The sequence below is a fragment of the Salmo salar genome, chromosome ssa13 (genome assembly GCF_905237065.1).
Source record: "Salmo salar chromosome ssa13, Ssal_v3.1, whole genome shotgun sequence".
Taxonomy (NCBI): Eukaryota; Metazoa; Chordata; class Actinopteri; order Salmoniformes; family Salmonidae; genus Salmo; species Salmo salar.
The window spans coordinates 83,077,932-83,092,752 of NC_059454.1; the positions used below are offsets into that span (position 1 = coordinate 83,077,932).

At 42.0% G+C, this 14,821-nt stretch overlaps 1 protein-coding gene and 1 pseudogene across 1 annotated transcript; one reads left to right on the forward strand and one right to left on the reverse strand.

The window, feature by feature from the left end:
- LOC106568040 (retinoblastoma-associated protein-like) overlaps nt 1-14,821 on the forward strand; it is a 34,438-nt pseudogene that overhangs the window by 3,887 nt on the left and 15,730 nt on the right.
- Nucleotides 9,736-12,624, reverse strand: LOC106567862 (lysophosphatidic acid receptor 6-like). The gene has a single exon (XM_014137689.2). It carries the CDS (start codon nt 11,745-11,747, stop codon nt 10,530-10,532), a length of 1,218 nt encoding a protein of 405 aa, XP_013993164.1. The 5' UTR covers nt 11,748-12,624; the 3' UTR covers nt 9,736-10,529.

Consider the following 14,821-nt stretch of genomic DNA (forward strand, 5'->3'; position numbering starts at 1 on the left):
ATGCCTCACATGTCCTCAACTGGTAGCGTCATTAAATAATACCCGCAAAACCCCAGTCTCAACGTCAACAGGGAAAAGGCGAACTCTGGGATGCTGGCCTTCTAGGCAGAGTGTGATGGTCTGGGGGTGCTTTGGTGGTGGTAAAGTGGGAGATTTGTACAGGGTAAAGGGATCTTGAAGAAGGAAGGCTATCACTCCATTTTGCAATGCCATGCTGTGCCCTGTGGACGGCGCTTAATTGGAGCCAATTTCCTCCTACAACAGGACAATGACCCAAAGCACAGCTCCAAACTATGCAATAACTATTTAGGGAAGCAGCAGACAGCTGGTATTCTGTCTATAATGGAGTGGCCAGCACAGTCACCGGATCTCAACCCTATTGAGCTGTTGTGGGAGCTGTTGTGCCCATCAAGCCAATCCAAGTTGTGGGAGGTGCTTCAGGAAGCATGGGGTGAAATCTCTTCAGATTACCTCAACAAATTGACAACTAGAATGTCAAAGGTCTGCAAGGCTGTAATTGCTGTAAATGGAGGATTCTTTGACGAAAGCAAAGTTTGAAGGACACAATTGTTATTTCAATTAAAAATCATTATTTATAACCTTGTCAACATCTTGACTATATTTCCTATTCATTTTGGAACTCATTTCATATATGTTGTCATGGAAAACAAGGACATTTCTAAGTAACGCCAAACTTTACAATGGTAGTGTATACATACATGCATACATGCATACATACATACATGCATACATACATACATACATACATACATACATACATACATACATACATAGAGTACCAGTCAAGTTTGTACACCTACTCATTCCAGGGTTTTTCTTTATTTATACTATTTTCTACATTGTGGAATAATAGTGAAGACATCACAACTATGAAATGACACATAAGGAATCATGTACTAACCAAAAAAGTGTAACAAAAATCCAAATATATTTTAGATTCTTCCAAGTAGCCACCCTTTGCCTTGATGACAGCTTTGCACACTCTTGGCATTCTCTCAACCAGCTTCACCTGGAATGCTTTTCCAACAGTCTTGAAGGAGTTCCCACGTATGCTGAGCACTTGTTGGCTGCTTTTCCTTCACTCTGTGGTCCAACTCATCCCAAACCATCTCAATTGGGTTGAGGTTGGGTGATTGGAGGCCAGGTCATCTGATGCAGCACTCCATCACTCCTTCTTGGTCAAATAGCCCTTACCTAGCCTGGAGGTGTGTTGGGTCATTGTCTTGTTGAAAACACATATGGAGTCATGTAGTAACCAAAAAAGTGTGAAACAAATCTAAGTGTATTTTATATTTGAGATTCTTCAAAGTAGCCACCCTTTGCCTTGATAACAGCTTTGCACACGCTTGGCATTCTCTCAACCAGAGGTAGTCACCTGGAATGCATTTAAATTGTGCCTTGTTAAAAATTAATTTTCCTCCTCAATGCGTTTGAGCCAATCAGTTGTGTTGTGACAAGGTAGGGGTGGTATACCCTATTTGTTAAAAGTCCATATTATGGCAGAACAGCTCAAATAAGCAAAGAGAAACAACAGTCCATCATTACTTTAAGACATGAAGGTCAGTCAATCCCGAAAATTTCAAGAACTTTGAGTGCAGTCGTAAAAACCAAGCGCTATGATGAAACTGGCTTCACAGAGTTCAAGTAACAGATACATCTAAACATCAACTTAAGTTTTTATTTTTTTATTTAAGTCAGTTCGAACAAATTCTTATTCACAATGACGCCTACCCCGGCCAAACCCTGAATGACGCTGGGCCAATTGTGCACCACCCTATGGGACTCCCAATCACGGCCAGATGTGATAAAGCCTGGATATGAACCAGGGACTGTAGTGGCTTTGTGATGGCCACTCCAATACCTTGACTTTGTTGTCCTTAAGCCATTTTGCCACGACTTTGGAAGTATGCTTGGGGTCATTGTCCATTCGGAAGACCCATTTGCGACCAAGCTTTAACTTCCTGACTGATGTCTTGATGTTGCTTCAATATATCCACATAATTTTCCTCCCACATGATGCCATCTATTTTGTGACGTGCACCAGTCCTTCCTGCAGCAAAGCACCCCCACAACATGATGCTGCCACCCCCGTGCTTCACGGTTGGGATGGTGTTTTTTGGCTTGCAAGCCTCCCCCTTTTTCCTCCAAACATAACGATGGTCATTATGGCCAAACAGTTCTATTTTTGTTTCATCAGACCAGAGGGCATTTCTCCAAAGACCCTTTGTCCCCATGTGCAGTTGCAAACCGTATTCTGACTTTTTTATGGTGGTTTTGGAGCAGTGGCTTCTTCCTTGCTGAGCGGCCATTCAGGTTACGTCGATATAGGACTCGTTTACGTCGATATAGGACTCGTTTACTGTAGATATAGATACTTTTGTACCTGTTTCCTCCAGCATCTTCACAAGGTCCTTTGCTGTATTTCTGGGATTGATATGCACTTTTCGCACCAAAGTACGTTCATCTCTAGGACACAGAACGCGTCTCCTTCCTGAGCTGTATGACGGCTGCATGGTCCCATGGTGTTTATACTTGTGTACTATTGTTTGTACAGATGAACGTGGTATCTTCAGGCATTTGGAGATTGCTCCCAAGGATGAACCAGACTTGTGGAGGTCTATCATTTTTTTTCTGAGGTTTTGGTTGATTTCTTTTGATTTTCCTATGATGTCAAGCAAAGAAGCACTGAGTTTGAAGGTAGACCTTGAAATACATCCACAGGTACACCTCCAATTGACTCAAATGATGTCAATTAGCCTATCAGAAGCTTCTAAAGCCATGACATCCTTTTCTGTAATTTTCCACGCTGTTTAAAAGCACAGTCAATTTAGTGTATGTTAACTTCTGACCCACTGGAATTGTGATACAGTGAATTATAAGAGAAATAATCTGTCTATAAACATTTGTTGGAAAAAACATTGTGTCATGCACAAAGTAGATGTCCTAACCGACTTGCCAAAACTGTAGTTTGTTAACAAGAAATTTGTGGAGTGGTTGAAAAACGAGTTTTAATGACTCCAACCTAAGTGTATGTAAACTTCCGACTTCAACTGTGTGTATATATACACAAGCCCTTTCCCATCAATGTAGTTCAAATATATATATATATATTTTTAACTACATTGATGGGAAAGGGCTCATAAGTAAGCATTTCACGGTAAAGTCTTCACTTGTTGTATTCGGCAATTTGATTCAACAATCAGTGGCCAGTTGCTAGTAGTAATATCTCTAACAGCGCCACCATATGTCTTAACTCTAAGACAGCCTTCGGAAAACGGTGGGCTATTCAATGTTTTTTTCAGACAGTTTTGTTTGTCTGAAAGCTTTTCTGTCAGGATGTGGTATACTGCAACTTTTGTCTTTTGAAAGGACAGTGTTATGGAAACAGGTAGATGGGCAGTTAAATCTTCATTAGATGTGGTATCTCAGGACAGTATATTACAGGGGCAGCTATGGCGAGGAAATAAACGAAGTGTATAAATTGAGCAGTATAATAAGTCTGGTAGCAGCACTTCTGATGTCGGTGTGGAGAATTTGAGCAGGTGGTCAGTCCATTTCATGTGTTCAGCAGTCTGATGGCTTGTAGATACCAACCGTCTCAGAGACAGTTTCTAACAGACCTCATGCTCCGATACCGTCTGCCTGACGTTAAGGGAGAGAACAGCTCATGGCTGGGGTGTGTGAGTCCTTGATGATTCATACTAAAGTGCTGACGTTTCTGTAGGATTGTGAAATTTACCTGGACTATCCATGATGTTGTTTCATTCCTGTCAGAGCCTGTTGCAACCTCTTGTTTTCCTTTCAGGCGACTGACCTCAGCAAGCAGTATGAGGAGCTTTATCTCAAGAGCAGAGACTTTGACAGCAGGCTATTCTTGGATAATGATGAGACACTTCTCACTCCCAAAGTAGAACTGTAAGTAGAACCTCAAACAATGACATTTACATATCTTTTAAGTCATTCCTTTGACAAAGAAATAGTCTCAAATCAAACTTTGTCACATGCGCCGAATACAACAAGTGTAGACCTTAACGTGAAATGCTTATTTAGAAGCCCTTAACCAACAGTGCAGTATAATGCCCTCTCCTTTCAGAGTGCTGGTGGAAAGGACACAGAGGAAGAACCTGCCTGAAGAGGAAGGATGTTGTTCTCATCCCCCACAGATGCCTGTCAGGTGAGCACCCTCTGACCTCCACTCCTTACCACCAGCTGACTGTCCCTCCTTAACTGGCCTAGAACAGTGCGTTCCCCTGGACAGACAGATGTTTACTCCTGATGTTTGAGAGTCCAGTCCAGGCGGTGTACTTGTACATTTGTACATCAAGCTGCTTCATACTACAGAACATAGAGCTATTCATAGAAAAACCCTGGAGATATGAAATGGGTTCTTAATTAATCACCTCCACCCATGCTCTTTATGAATGGGATCAGCTCGCATGACCCTGAATACCACAAGGAGAGATGTGATTTTATGTTTTCACGTGACTCTCGTGAGAGGAGTTTGAGAGGGGTTAAGAAACGAAGGGGGAAAGCATGTCGAAGCCTAACACGTCTGTCAATGACTTCTATTTATTACAAGTAATGTTCAGGGGTTGAAAGTCGCACACAAATGACCTCAGTGCCCCTTTTCTGGTGGGGGTGGGGGGATAGAGGAATGAATACTAAAACAAAAGAAACATGACACCGCGTGTAAATTATAAAAGAGTAGAGGAAATTAAGAAAATAAAAATGAATGCTGTAATTCAACAAATAACTATGCATATGGAAACCATTGGTTGAGTACCAAGATTGAGGCTACAAAAGAGGATTTAGATTCCTATGTAATGTTCTACAAATTGGACTACTTCACTGTCAGTTTTGTCATTATTTTTGGTTGAAGTTTGGTTGAACAGTATAAAGCAATCATAATGTAGAAAGCCCATTGACCACTTCAAATTGATTTGTTGTCATGTACTACCCATAAAGCATGTTTAGAATTTTATTATTTAGAAACATCAAATACCGTCAAAAATTGGGAAAATACTGTGATGATATTATGGCCATATCGCCCAGCTCTACATAGTACACGTCACATAAAGATAAATTAGGACGTATAATTACAGCACTCAAGGCTTCAAGGTGTGCATGGGTGTCTGAGCTGAGTGCTATTATTTAAACAGACAACTCGGTACATTCACCTTACAAAATAAAGTAATGAGGAAGTCAATCTCTCTTCCGCTTTGAGCCATGAGAGATTGACATGCATGTCATTAATGTTAGTTCTCCGTGTACTTTTAAGGGCCAGCCGTGGTGCCCTGTTCTGAGCCCACTGCAATTTCCCAAGCAAGTCCCTCTTTGTGGCACCTGACCACACTACTGAACAAAACCAGGGCCTGTAGGACCTGCCTTGTTGATAGTGTTAAGGCAGAGCAATGCTTTATTATGGACAGACTTCTCCCTTGTCTTAGCTACTGTTGTATCAATATGTTTTGACCATGACAGTTTACAATCCAGGGTTACTCCAAGCAGTTTAGTCACCTCAACTTGCTCAATTTCCGCATTATTCATTACAAGACGTAGTTGAGGTTTAGGGATTAGTGAATGATTTGTCCCAAATACAATGCTTTTAATTTTAGAAATATTTAGGACTAACCTATCCCTTGCTGCCCATTCCGAAACTAACTGCAGGTCTTTAAGTGTTTCAGTCATTTCAGTTGCTGTAGTAGCTGACGTGTATAGTGTTGGGTCATCTGCATACATAGACACACTGGCCTTACTCAAAGCCAGTGGCATGTCATTAGTAAAGATTGAAAAAACTAAGGGGCCTAAACATCTACCCTGGGTAATTCCTGATTCTACCTGGATTATTTTTGAGAGGCTTCCATTAAAGAACATCCTCTGTGTTCTGTTAGACAAGTAACTCTTTATCCACATTATAGCAGGGGGGTGTAAAGCCATAACACAAGTTTTTCCAGCAGCAGACTATGATCGATAGCGAATCAACCAACAACGACGAGACAGCCTACAGGGAGGAGGTGAGGGCCCTCGGAGTGTGGTGTCAGGAAAATAACATCTCACTCAATGTCAGCAAAACAAAAGAGATGATCGTGGACTTCAGGAAACAGCAAAGGGAACAGCATTGGAGAAGGTGGAAAGTTCCACTGTGTTCATATCACTGACAAACTGAAATGGTCCACGCACACAGACAGTGTGGTGAAGAAGGCGCAACAGCGACAGGTGCACAATTGAGAGCATCCTGTCGGGCTGTATCACCGCCTGGTATGGCAACTGCACCACCCACAACCACAACGCTCTCCAGAGGGTGGGGCAGTCTGCACAACGCATCACCGGTGGCAAACTACCTGCCCTCCAGGACACCTAAAACACCCAATGTCACAGGAAGGCAAAAAAGATAATCAAGGACAATAACCACCCGAGCCACTGCCTGTTCACCCTGCTTCCATCCAGAAGGCGAGGTCAGTACAGGTGCATCAAAGCTGGGACAGAGAGATAGAAGCTTTTCAATCTCAACGCCATCAGATTGTTAAACAGCCACCACTAGCACAGAGGCGGCTGCCTACCTTCTCATATGTATATAATCTATACTGTATCCTTCACTATCTATTGCATATTAGCCGCTCTCACTGCTCATCCATATATTTTATAGTTATATATTCTCATCCCATTCCTTTACTATATTGTGTGTATTAGGTTGTGTTGTGGAATTTGTTAGATATTAGGTTTTGTTGTGGAATTTGTTAGATATTACCTGTTAGGTACTGCTGCACTGTCGGATCTAGAAGCATAAGCATTTCACTACACTCGCAATAACATCTGCTAACCATGTGTATGTGACCAATAACATTTGATTTGATATGATAATGTCAAAAGCTGCACTGAAATCTAACAAGACAGCCCCCACAATAATCTTATCATCAATTTATCTGGTCAAATACAATTTTTTTCCCCAGAAGTTTACTAAGGGTTGGTAACAGGCTGATCGGTCGGCTATTTGAGCCAGTAAAGAGGGCTTTTACTATTCTTGGGTAGCGGAATGACTAGCTTCCCTCCAGGCCTGAGAGCACACACTTTCTAGTAGGCTTAAATTGAAGATGTGGCAATACCGTCCTTATTATCCTCAGTCATTTTCCATCCAGATTGTCAGACTCCGGTGGCTTATCATTGTTGATAGACAACAATCATTGTTTCACCTCTTCCACACTGACTTTACAGAATTCAAAAGTACAATTCTTGTCTTTCACAATTTGGTCCGATATACTTGGATGTGTAGTGTCAGCGTTTGTTGCTGACATGTCATCCCTAAGTTTTCTTATCTTGCCAATGAAAAAGTCATTAAAGTAGTTGGCAATATCAGTGGGTTTTGTGATGAATGAGCCATCTGATTCAGTGAATGATGGACACGAGTTGGCTTTTTTTCCCCCAAAATTTTATTTGTGCTCCAAAGCTTTTTACTATCATTCTTTTATATAATTTATTTGTCATAGAATAGTTTGTTGTTGTTTTTATTTAGCTTAGTCACATGATTTCTTAATTTGCAGTACGCTTGCCAATCAGTTGGGCTGCCAGACTTATTTGCCATACCTTAAGTTAGGACTATATAGAGTTTGTCTGTGATTTACTAGGAAAGAAGATGACAGTCAAATTCCTCCAAGAGTATTGTGTGTGTCTTTTAGAAAAACTAAAGCACATGCTCCAGGCAGAGAAAATATTTAGAAATGCCCAGACTTGATGCACTTAGCATTACCCTGGAGAACAAGCCTTTTCTTTAGTGTCTCTCCTTCCTAGTTCCTTGGGAAAGGAACTCTTACAATCTCTGTAGACTAGAACTTCTATAGCCTAATATTCTTAGCTGCCCAATATCTTAATATTGTCTTCAGGGATTTGAGATTCAAACAAGGATATTTCTGTAAATCCCATGCACAAAACTGTCTTAAATGACACTTCAGATTTTCCCATCTTTTGAGGCTATAAGAAATGTGTGTAAAGTGTCATCTTTTGAGCGCAAGCAGGGTATTGAGTACATGAAGACAGTCACTTATGTTTTGGAAAGATTGTGATCTAAGATTCTCTTATTCCACGTTAAGTAGTTTTCAAAGGAAATATTGTATTTTGGTGTCCAACCTCAGTCCTCTATTGAAATGGTGCTTGGTTTGATTTGACTGTGTTCTTGGTCCATTTTAAATGGTCTATGGTAACCATTTAAGTTTATGCCCATGTTCGGACACCTTGATACCCACATGCAGTATATGCAGTCTCTCTCCAACACACACACAAATTCTGTCCTCTGGTTAAACTGAATCAATAGTGGTGTTTAACCTCACCGTCCCAGCTCCCAGACAACCCTCTCAATGTGTCTCATTGACCAGTTAACTAGTATGGCATTATAATTAAAGCAAGGCAATATGCCGGAGCTGCTAGTAAAGTCTACATACTGTAAGACAATTTTTCTCTGGTGCCTGTTGTCTTCTATACATTTACACTTGATCTAGTTTCAGTGTTTTTAATTAGGCTGTATGCTGAGTACTGTAACTACATTTTTACATTTTAGTCATTTTGCAGACGCTCTTATCCAGAGCGACTTACAGTATTGAATGCATACATTCCATTTCATGCATTTCTTTTTTTTTTTTGTACTGGCCCCCCGTGGGAATTGAACCCACAACCCTGATGTTGCAAACACCATGCTCTACCAACTGAGCCACAGGGAAGGCAGGAACAACCTATCACTCTTCCAGTGTTTATAGATGTGTAGGCCTGTTTGACTTGTTTTGTGTTTATATCACCTCTTGTATGTTTGAGGATTGGTGTCAAATCCCAAGTCTGCACACTTTCCCCACAAAAGCGTGTGCTCACTTGACTGCTTTGGTTTCACAATCCTTCCCATCACGTGAGTGAGTAGTGAAGAGCAGTGTGTCTGTCATGTAGTTTAACCCCCAGGCCGTAACTGCATGGTGATCTTTCAGCTGAGAGAATGGGAAGTTTACCAACATAGATATTCTCATAGTAAAGCCATAAATTGCTCATATGTATCACCTTACATTGTGTTAACAAAGAAACCCTGATATGAAATACTGAGTTGAAACCCAATCTATGAATAAATATAACAGAGCCCAGATGTTTCTCACATTTCCCACATGGCTGATGCTGTTGAAGAGCAGTATTCTGGTTATAGCCCTCGGATGTGGTTGTCTGGTTTTCTTTTTATCTTAACAGGGCCAGAATGTATTCATAGCCTTTTCTCTTTGGATTAACTTTGGGGGTTTTCTATGTAAATAGCCAACCAGTGATCTTAGATCAGGCTTAAATCCACTTTCTTACTTTGTTTTTGTTTCACACTCTTGGTCATTGTTATGGTCTCTATGGCGACATTGGTTATGGTGTGCCACTCGTTAAAATAATGATTCAACCAGTTATCATTGGCTAGCCAGACATCCTTTATCATGCTTGGTAATGGTTTGAGGTGTTTCTGTGTGCACTAGCTATTTGTTGTTAAAGTTGTATGATTCATGTGAGCAAGGGAGAATGTATTATTGCTACGCTAGTGAGGCAATGTCATAAATCTGAAAGACTGATAACCACCTACCTTTGTAAAATGCTCTAAATATCTCAAGCTATTTATTACCCACAAATCAATATATGGCGTGCCAACCTAAACCTGGCTAATGTCATACATTTACCACCATCTGTTCATAGTGACTTAACAAAACAGATGAGAACGTGTTTGCTTACTTTTTATTCATTCAAGGCACCATCACTATTGGGAGAAATAGGTTGCAAGTCAAATGTCTTGCACTATAGTGCTATTTCATCATTTTGGTTGTTAATCTACTGTATTTAGTCACAGGTAAAACACTGTTTGACAACTGCCTGGTATCAAGTCTTTCAATAGAGCAACATTTAGAGACCCCAGTCACAAGTCACAAAGTGTGTTGTGGGTACGTTTTACTTTTTTTTTTATTTTGTAAATCCGTAGCACCATGCTCCAGGGTTTCCCCCCCCAGACCTGCATCATGTAGGCTAATCCTCACACTCAACACTGCTGTTGATGCAATACTTAAAGGCATACTTCGGGATTTTGTTAATGAGGCCCTTTATCTACTTCCCCAGTGTCAGATGAACTTGTGGATACCATTTTTATCGTTCTGTGTCCATTATGAAAGAAGTAAGAGGTAGTTTCGCGAGCCAACGCTAACTAGGATTTGCACAATGACTGGAAGTCTATGGGCATCTGCTAGCATGCTAGCCAAAATTCCAAAGTATCCCTTTAACACTCAGAGCTCAATCACTGTACTTAGTGCGAGGATGGTACCCTTAATGCAACCGCTCTTTAGGGTTTGCTCACTTTGTTCCTGTGATGCCATGGTTCCTATAGAATCCACTCAAGACCACTCATCTCCCATCTGTTACGGCTGATCATCTGGGCGTATTGCACCAAATATTGACTCACAGAAATATTGATGTCAAATATCGCACTGATGCCTCATTAAGGTGGCTCGTGGGTGAGGACGTCACACGGTGGACTCGAGGTAAAATCGAGTCCTTGGGTTGTTCTGAATGAGGCCCTGGCTCTGCAGCATGTTTGTCTGAAGACCCTTGTCCAGCTTATTCTTGTTGCGAACCGCCATAGATTTACGTTTGATGGAGTTCTGGATGGTCTCGGAGGTGAAGTAGTAGATGACTGGGTCGAAACAGCAGTTGCTGACCGCAATGCAGAGGGCGATGGGGTAGATGGTCCTCACCACCGACTCCACAGCGCAGCCCTTCAGCAGCTTGGTGCGGACCAGGGCATAGAACACCAGGTTGACATTGTAGGGTATGAAGCAGAAGCAGAAGATGAGGAGATGGACCACGATCATCCTCAGGATTTTGGTCTTGTTGAGCTGGCCCCCACGGCTGATGACCTGGGGCTGGCGCAGTGTCTGGAGGACCGAAACGGAGCAGAAGATGTTGAGTAACAACGGAATCAGGAATCCCACTGTCTCAATAAACACCACCACCTTCGACAGACTGGACTTCCACTGCTTGTTGGAGAAGTTTTCAAAGCAGTAGTTGACGGAGGAGTTTTTGTACCTGAGCGAGGTGGTGTCGAGGAGGAAGCCTGTCGGAAGGCTGCCAGACAGCACCAACACCCAAACAGCGCAGCAGGCCAGCTTGGCGTTCCGCTTCGTCCGCAGAGCCTGTGATCGGAATGGGTGGACGATGGCCAGGAAGCGGTCCACGCTGATGCAAGTGAGGAAGAGAATGCTACCATACATGTTGGTGTAGAATAGGGAGACAGAAAGCTGGCAGAGCCCCCTGCCAAACGGCCAATCCTGGTTGATAAAATAGAAGATCCTGAAGGGCAGGGTGAGGACGAAGAGCAGGTCGGACACCACCAGGTTCATCATGTAGGTGGTGGTCTCGTTGCGCAACTTCAGCGTGCAGGCAAAGATGTACATGGCAGCCATGTTGAAGAGCAGCCCGACTATGAAGACCAGGCTGAAAATCGCTGTGTACAGGGTGTACTTAAAGCCATCACTCTTAATACAGCTCATGTTGGTTTGGGTCAAACCAAGAGCACTGATGCCATCAGTCTCTAGAGTGCTGTTATACATCTTTAGAGAGGAGTAGAGGATGGGAGTGTTTATGAATGTCAATACAACAATGGAAATGTTTTTGTGGAAAGCATCAATCACTTGTACAAGATAATTCCAAAGAATGGAGCACTGAAGTGTCCTTAATTTCATGGGTGCACATCAGTTATCTATGTAATTTCCGATCTTCCCCCAGCATAAGAGAATACTAGCTCAAAAAAAAAACCACAACTTCACTTTCACTCCTATCCAATGTTCATAATGTCCTCATGTGAACACCACCATGTCCAGTGTTTTTAAAAATAACAGCAAGTAATTCCATCAATACCTGTGCTTGTATCCAAAAAGACAAGACCAGTCCCCTGTTAATCCATTTGTACGCGTATGATGCATCACGTAATTCTAAGATCCCAAGCCTGTTTTTATGTCCTCTGTGAACAGCCTTGATGTTGGCTTCTCGGAGTCTGGATCATTTCTCCTCTCACTCCAGAGTCAGCAGTGTTTCTTGCTTCAGTGAGAGAGGGGGGAGTCATGTGCCTCTCCTTGGGTCTGTGAGCTGAGTGTCTGAGAGGCTCTTTGCTGCCCCTCTGGGTCCCTCCAGGCCTCTGGCAGCCCTCTTCCTGTCTGATCCCGCTGCAGCCCCTGGGGGCATGGTGCTCCTACTGACCCTACACTTGTAGACAGACGGCTCTGCTGTAGACTGTCTGTTCTGTCCACCAGAAAATACAGCCTTTCCAGGCCTAACAGTCAGTGGAGTCAGTCTTCTGTTCTGAAGCTCTACCACAGACTGAAGCTTAACTGATTACTTGCTTACACACTGGGAGGAGTAGGCTACCACCCATCCAAGGCCCTCCCACATCTGACTGCTTTAGCTATGTAATCACCTTAGAGATTTGTCTCTGGCTGGGCTTGGCGGGAGACGGGTGAAGTTGATGATGTGGGGTTCTGAATGTTTTAAAGACGTCCTCCAGTAATTATTTATTTTTTAAATAACTTCTCCTGTTAGTTTATTTATACTTCAGATATCACTAATGTACACACACTAAAGGGTAAAACAATATGTTTTGAGATAAATAGTTTTTTAGACAACTGGATACTTCAAGGAGTTGGTTTGATGAAGTTGTGATGTCATCGGCCTCCCCCCTTGCTTGAGGAACAATAGTGGAGCAATAGAGAACAAAAGGGGAAAGGCCCACCTCCACACTTGTGCCATGTCATGACTTACCTGGACTACCTATTGATTTGCCTTTTTGTTGAGTAAATCAGGTGTTAGGTGAAAAGGAGACTGGAGTGCCACTGGCCCTTTTATATCCCCATGCTGAAGTAGCTCTAGATATTGTGTGGGAAAAACATTAGCATTTGTTAGCTTGTTTTTGTGCCCTTAGCATTCTTTCAGGATCTCATGAAAATATCAATTAAATGTATGTAGAGTATTGTTTTGTTCAAACTTTGAAATTCCTTTATATATTGGATTTTCATCTAAGAGCTAGCCTACTCAGTGGACAGTGGACATTTTCAGTTGACTTCTCTATTTGGTGAAAGGAGTAAATTAAGTCATACTCTCCTGTCAGCCCCAGAGCACAGTGTACTCTCTATTCGACTAATACTTTCTATTAGTCAATGGTGTCAGTGGGCAGCGGCCTCAGAACGACAGGAAGGGGAAGTTTCCAGTGATGGCAAGCCTGAGCGTGTAGACTAATGAGATGAGGCAGGGGACTAGGTGCGGTTTTCTCTGACGCTGATACAGAGATGTGCTGTATGCTTGTATTTCTGTGCACATGTGGAAATGCATGTGTTCAATAAAATATCACACCTTTTGATTTTCACTCAAAATGCTGCTTGAAAAACAGCCTCATTGTGTCTCTGTGGGTGGATATAGTTGATGAAGTCTTACTGTAAATAACCATGTAGGCTTACTCATACAAGTACCTGGGAGTATGGCTAGATGGTACACTATCTTTCTCTCATTACATATCAAAGCTGCAGGCTAAGGTTAAATCTAGACTAGGTTTCCTCTATCGTAATCGCTCCTCTTTCACCACAGCTGCCAAACTAACCCTGATTCAGATGACCATCCTACCCATGCTAGATTACGGAGACGTAATTTATAGATGGGGAGGTAAGGGTGCTCTCGAGCGGCTAGATGTTCTTTATCATTCGGCCATCAGATTTGTCACCAATGTTCCTTTTATAGGACTATACTCCTCTGTAAACTGGTCATCTCTGTATACCCGTCACAAGATCCACTGGTTGATGCTTATTTATAAAACCCTCTTTAGGCCTCACTCCCCCCCTATCTGAGATATCTACTGCAGCCCTCATCCTCCACATACAACACCCGTTCTGCCAGTCACATTCTGTTAAAGGTCCCCAAAGCACACACATCCCACGGTCGCTTGTCTTTTCAGTTCACTGCAGCTAGCGACTGGAACGAGCTGCAACAAACACTCAAACTGGATCGTTTTATCTCCATCTCTTCATTCAAAGACTCAATCATGGACACTTACTGACAGTTGAGGTCGCTTTGCGTGATGTATTGTTGTCTCTACCTTCTTGCCCTTTGTGCTGTTGTCTGTGCCCAATAATGTTTGTACCATGTTTGTGCTGCTGCCATGTTGTGTTGTTGTCATGTTGTGTTGCTACCATGCTGTGTTTTCATGTGTTGCTGACATGCTATTTATGCAGTGTTGTGGTGGCTCTCTTGTCGTGATGTGTGTGTTGTCCTATATTTTTTTATTTTTAATCCCAGCCCTTGTCCCCGCAGGAGGCCTTTTGGTAGGCTGTCATTGTAAATAACAATTTGTTCTTAACTGACTTGCCTAGTTAAATAAAGGTTACATTTTTAAAAAAAAATCTAACTTTCATAAACACACAAACTCTTCCATACAGTTAGGAATATACACTACCGGTCAAAAGTTTTAGAACGCCTACTCATTCAAGGGTTTTACTTTTATTTTGACTATTTTCTACATTGTAGAATAATAGTGAAGACATCAAAACTATGAAATAACACATGGAATCATGTAGTAACCAAAAAAGTGTTAAACAAATCAAAATATATTTTATATTTGAGATTCTTCAAATAGCCACCCTTTGCCTTGATGACAGCTTTGCACACTCTTGGCATTCTCTCAACCAGCTTCATGAGGTAGTTACCTGGAATGAATTTCAAATAACAGGCGTTCCTTCTTAAAAGTTAATTTGTGGAATTTCTTTCCTTAATGCGT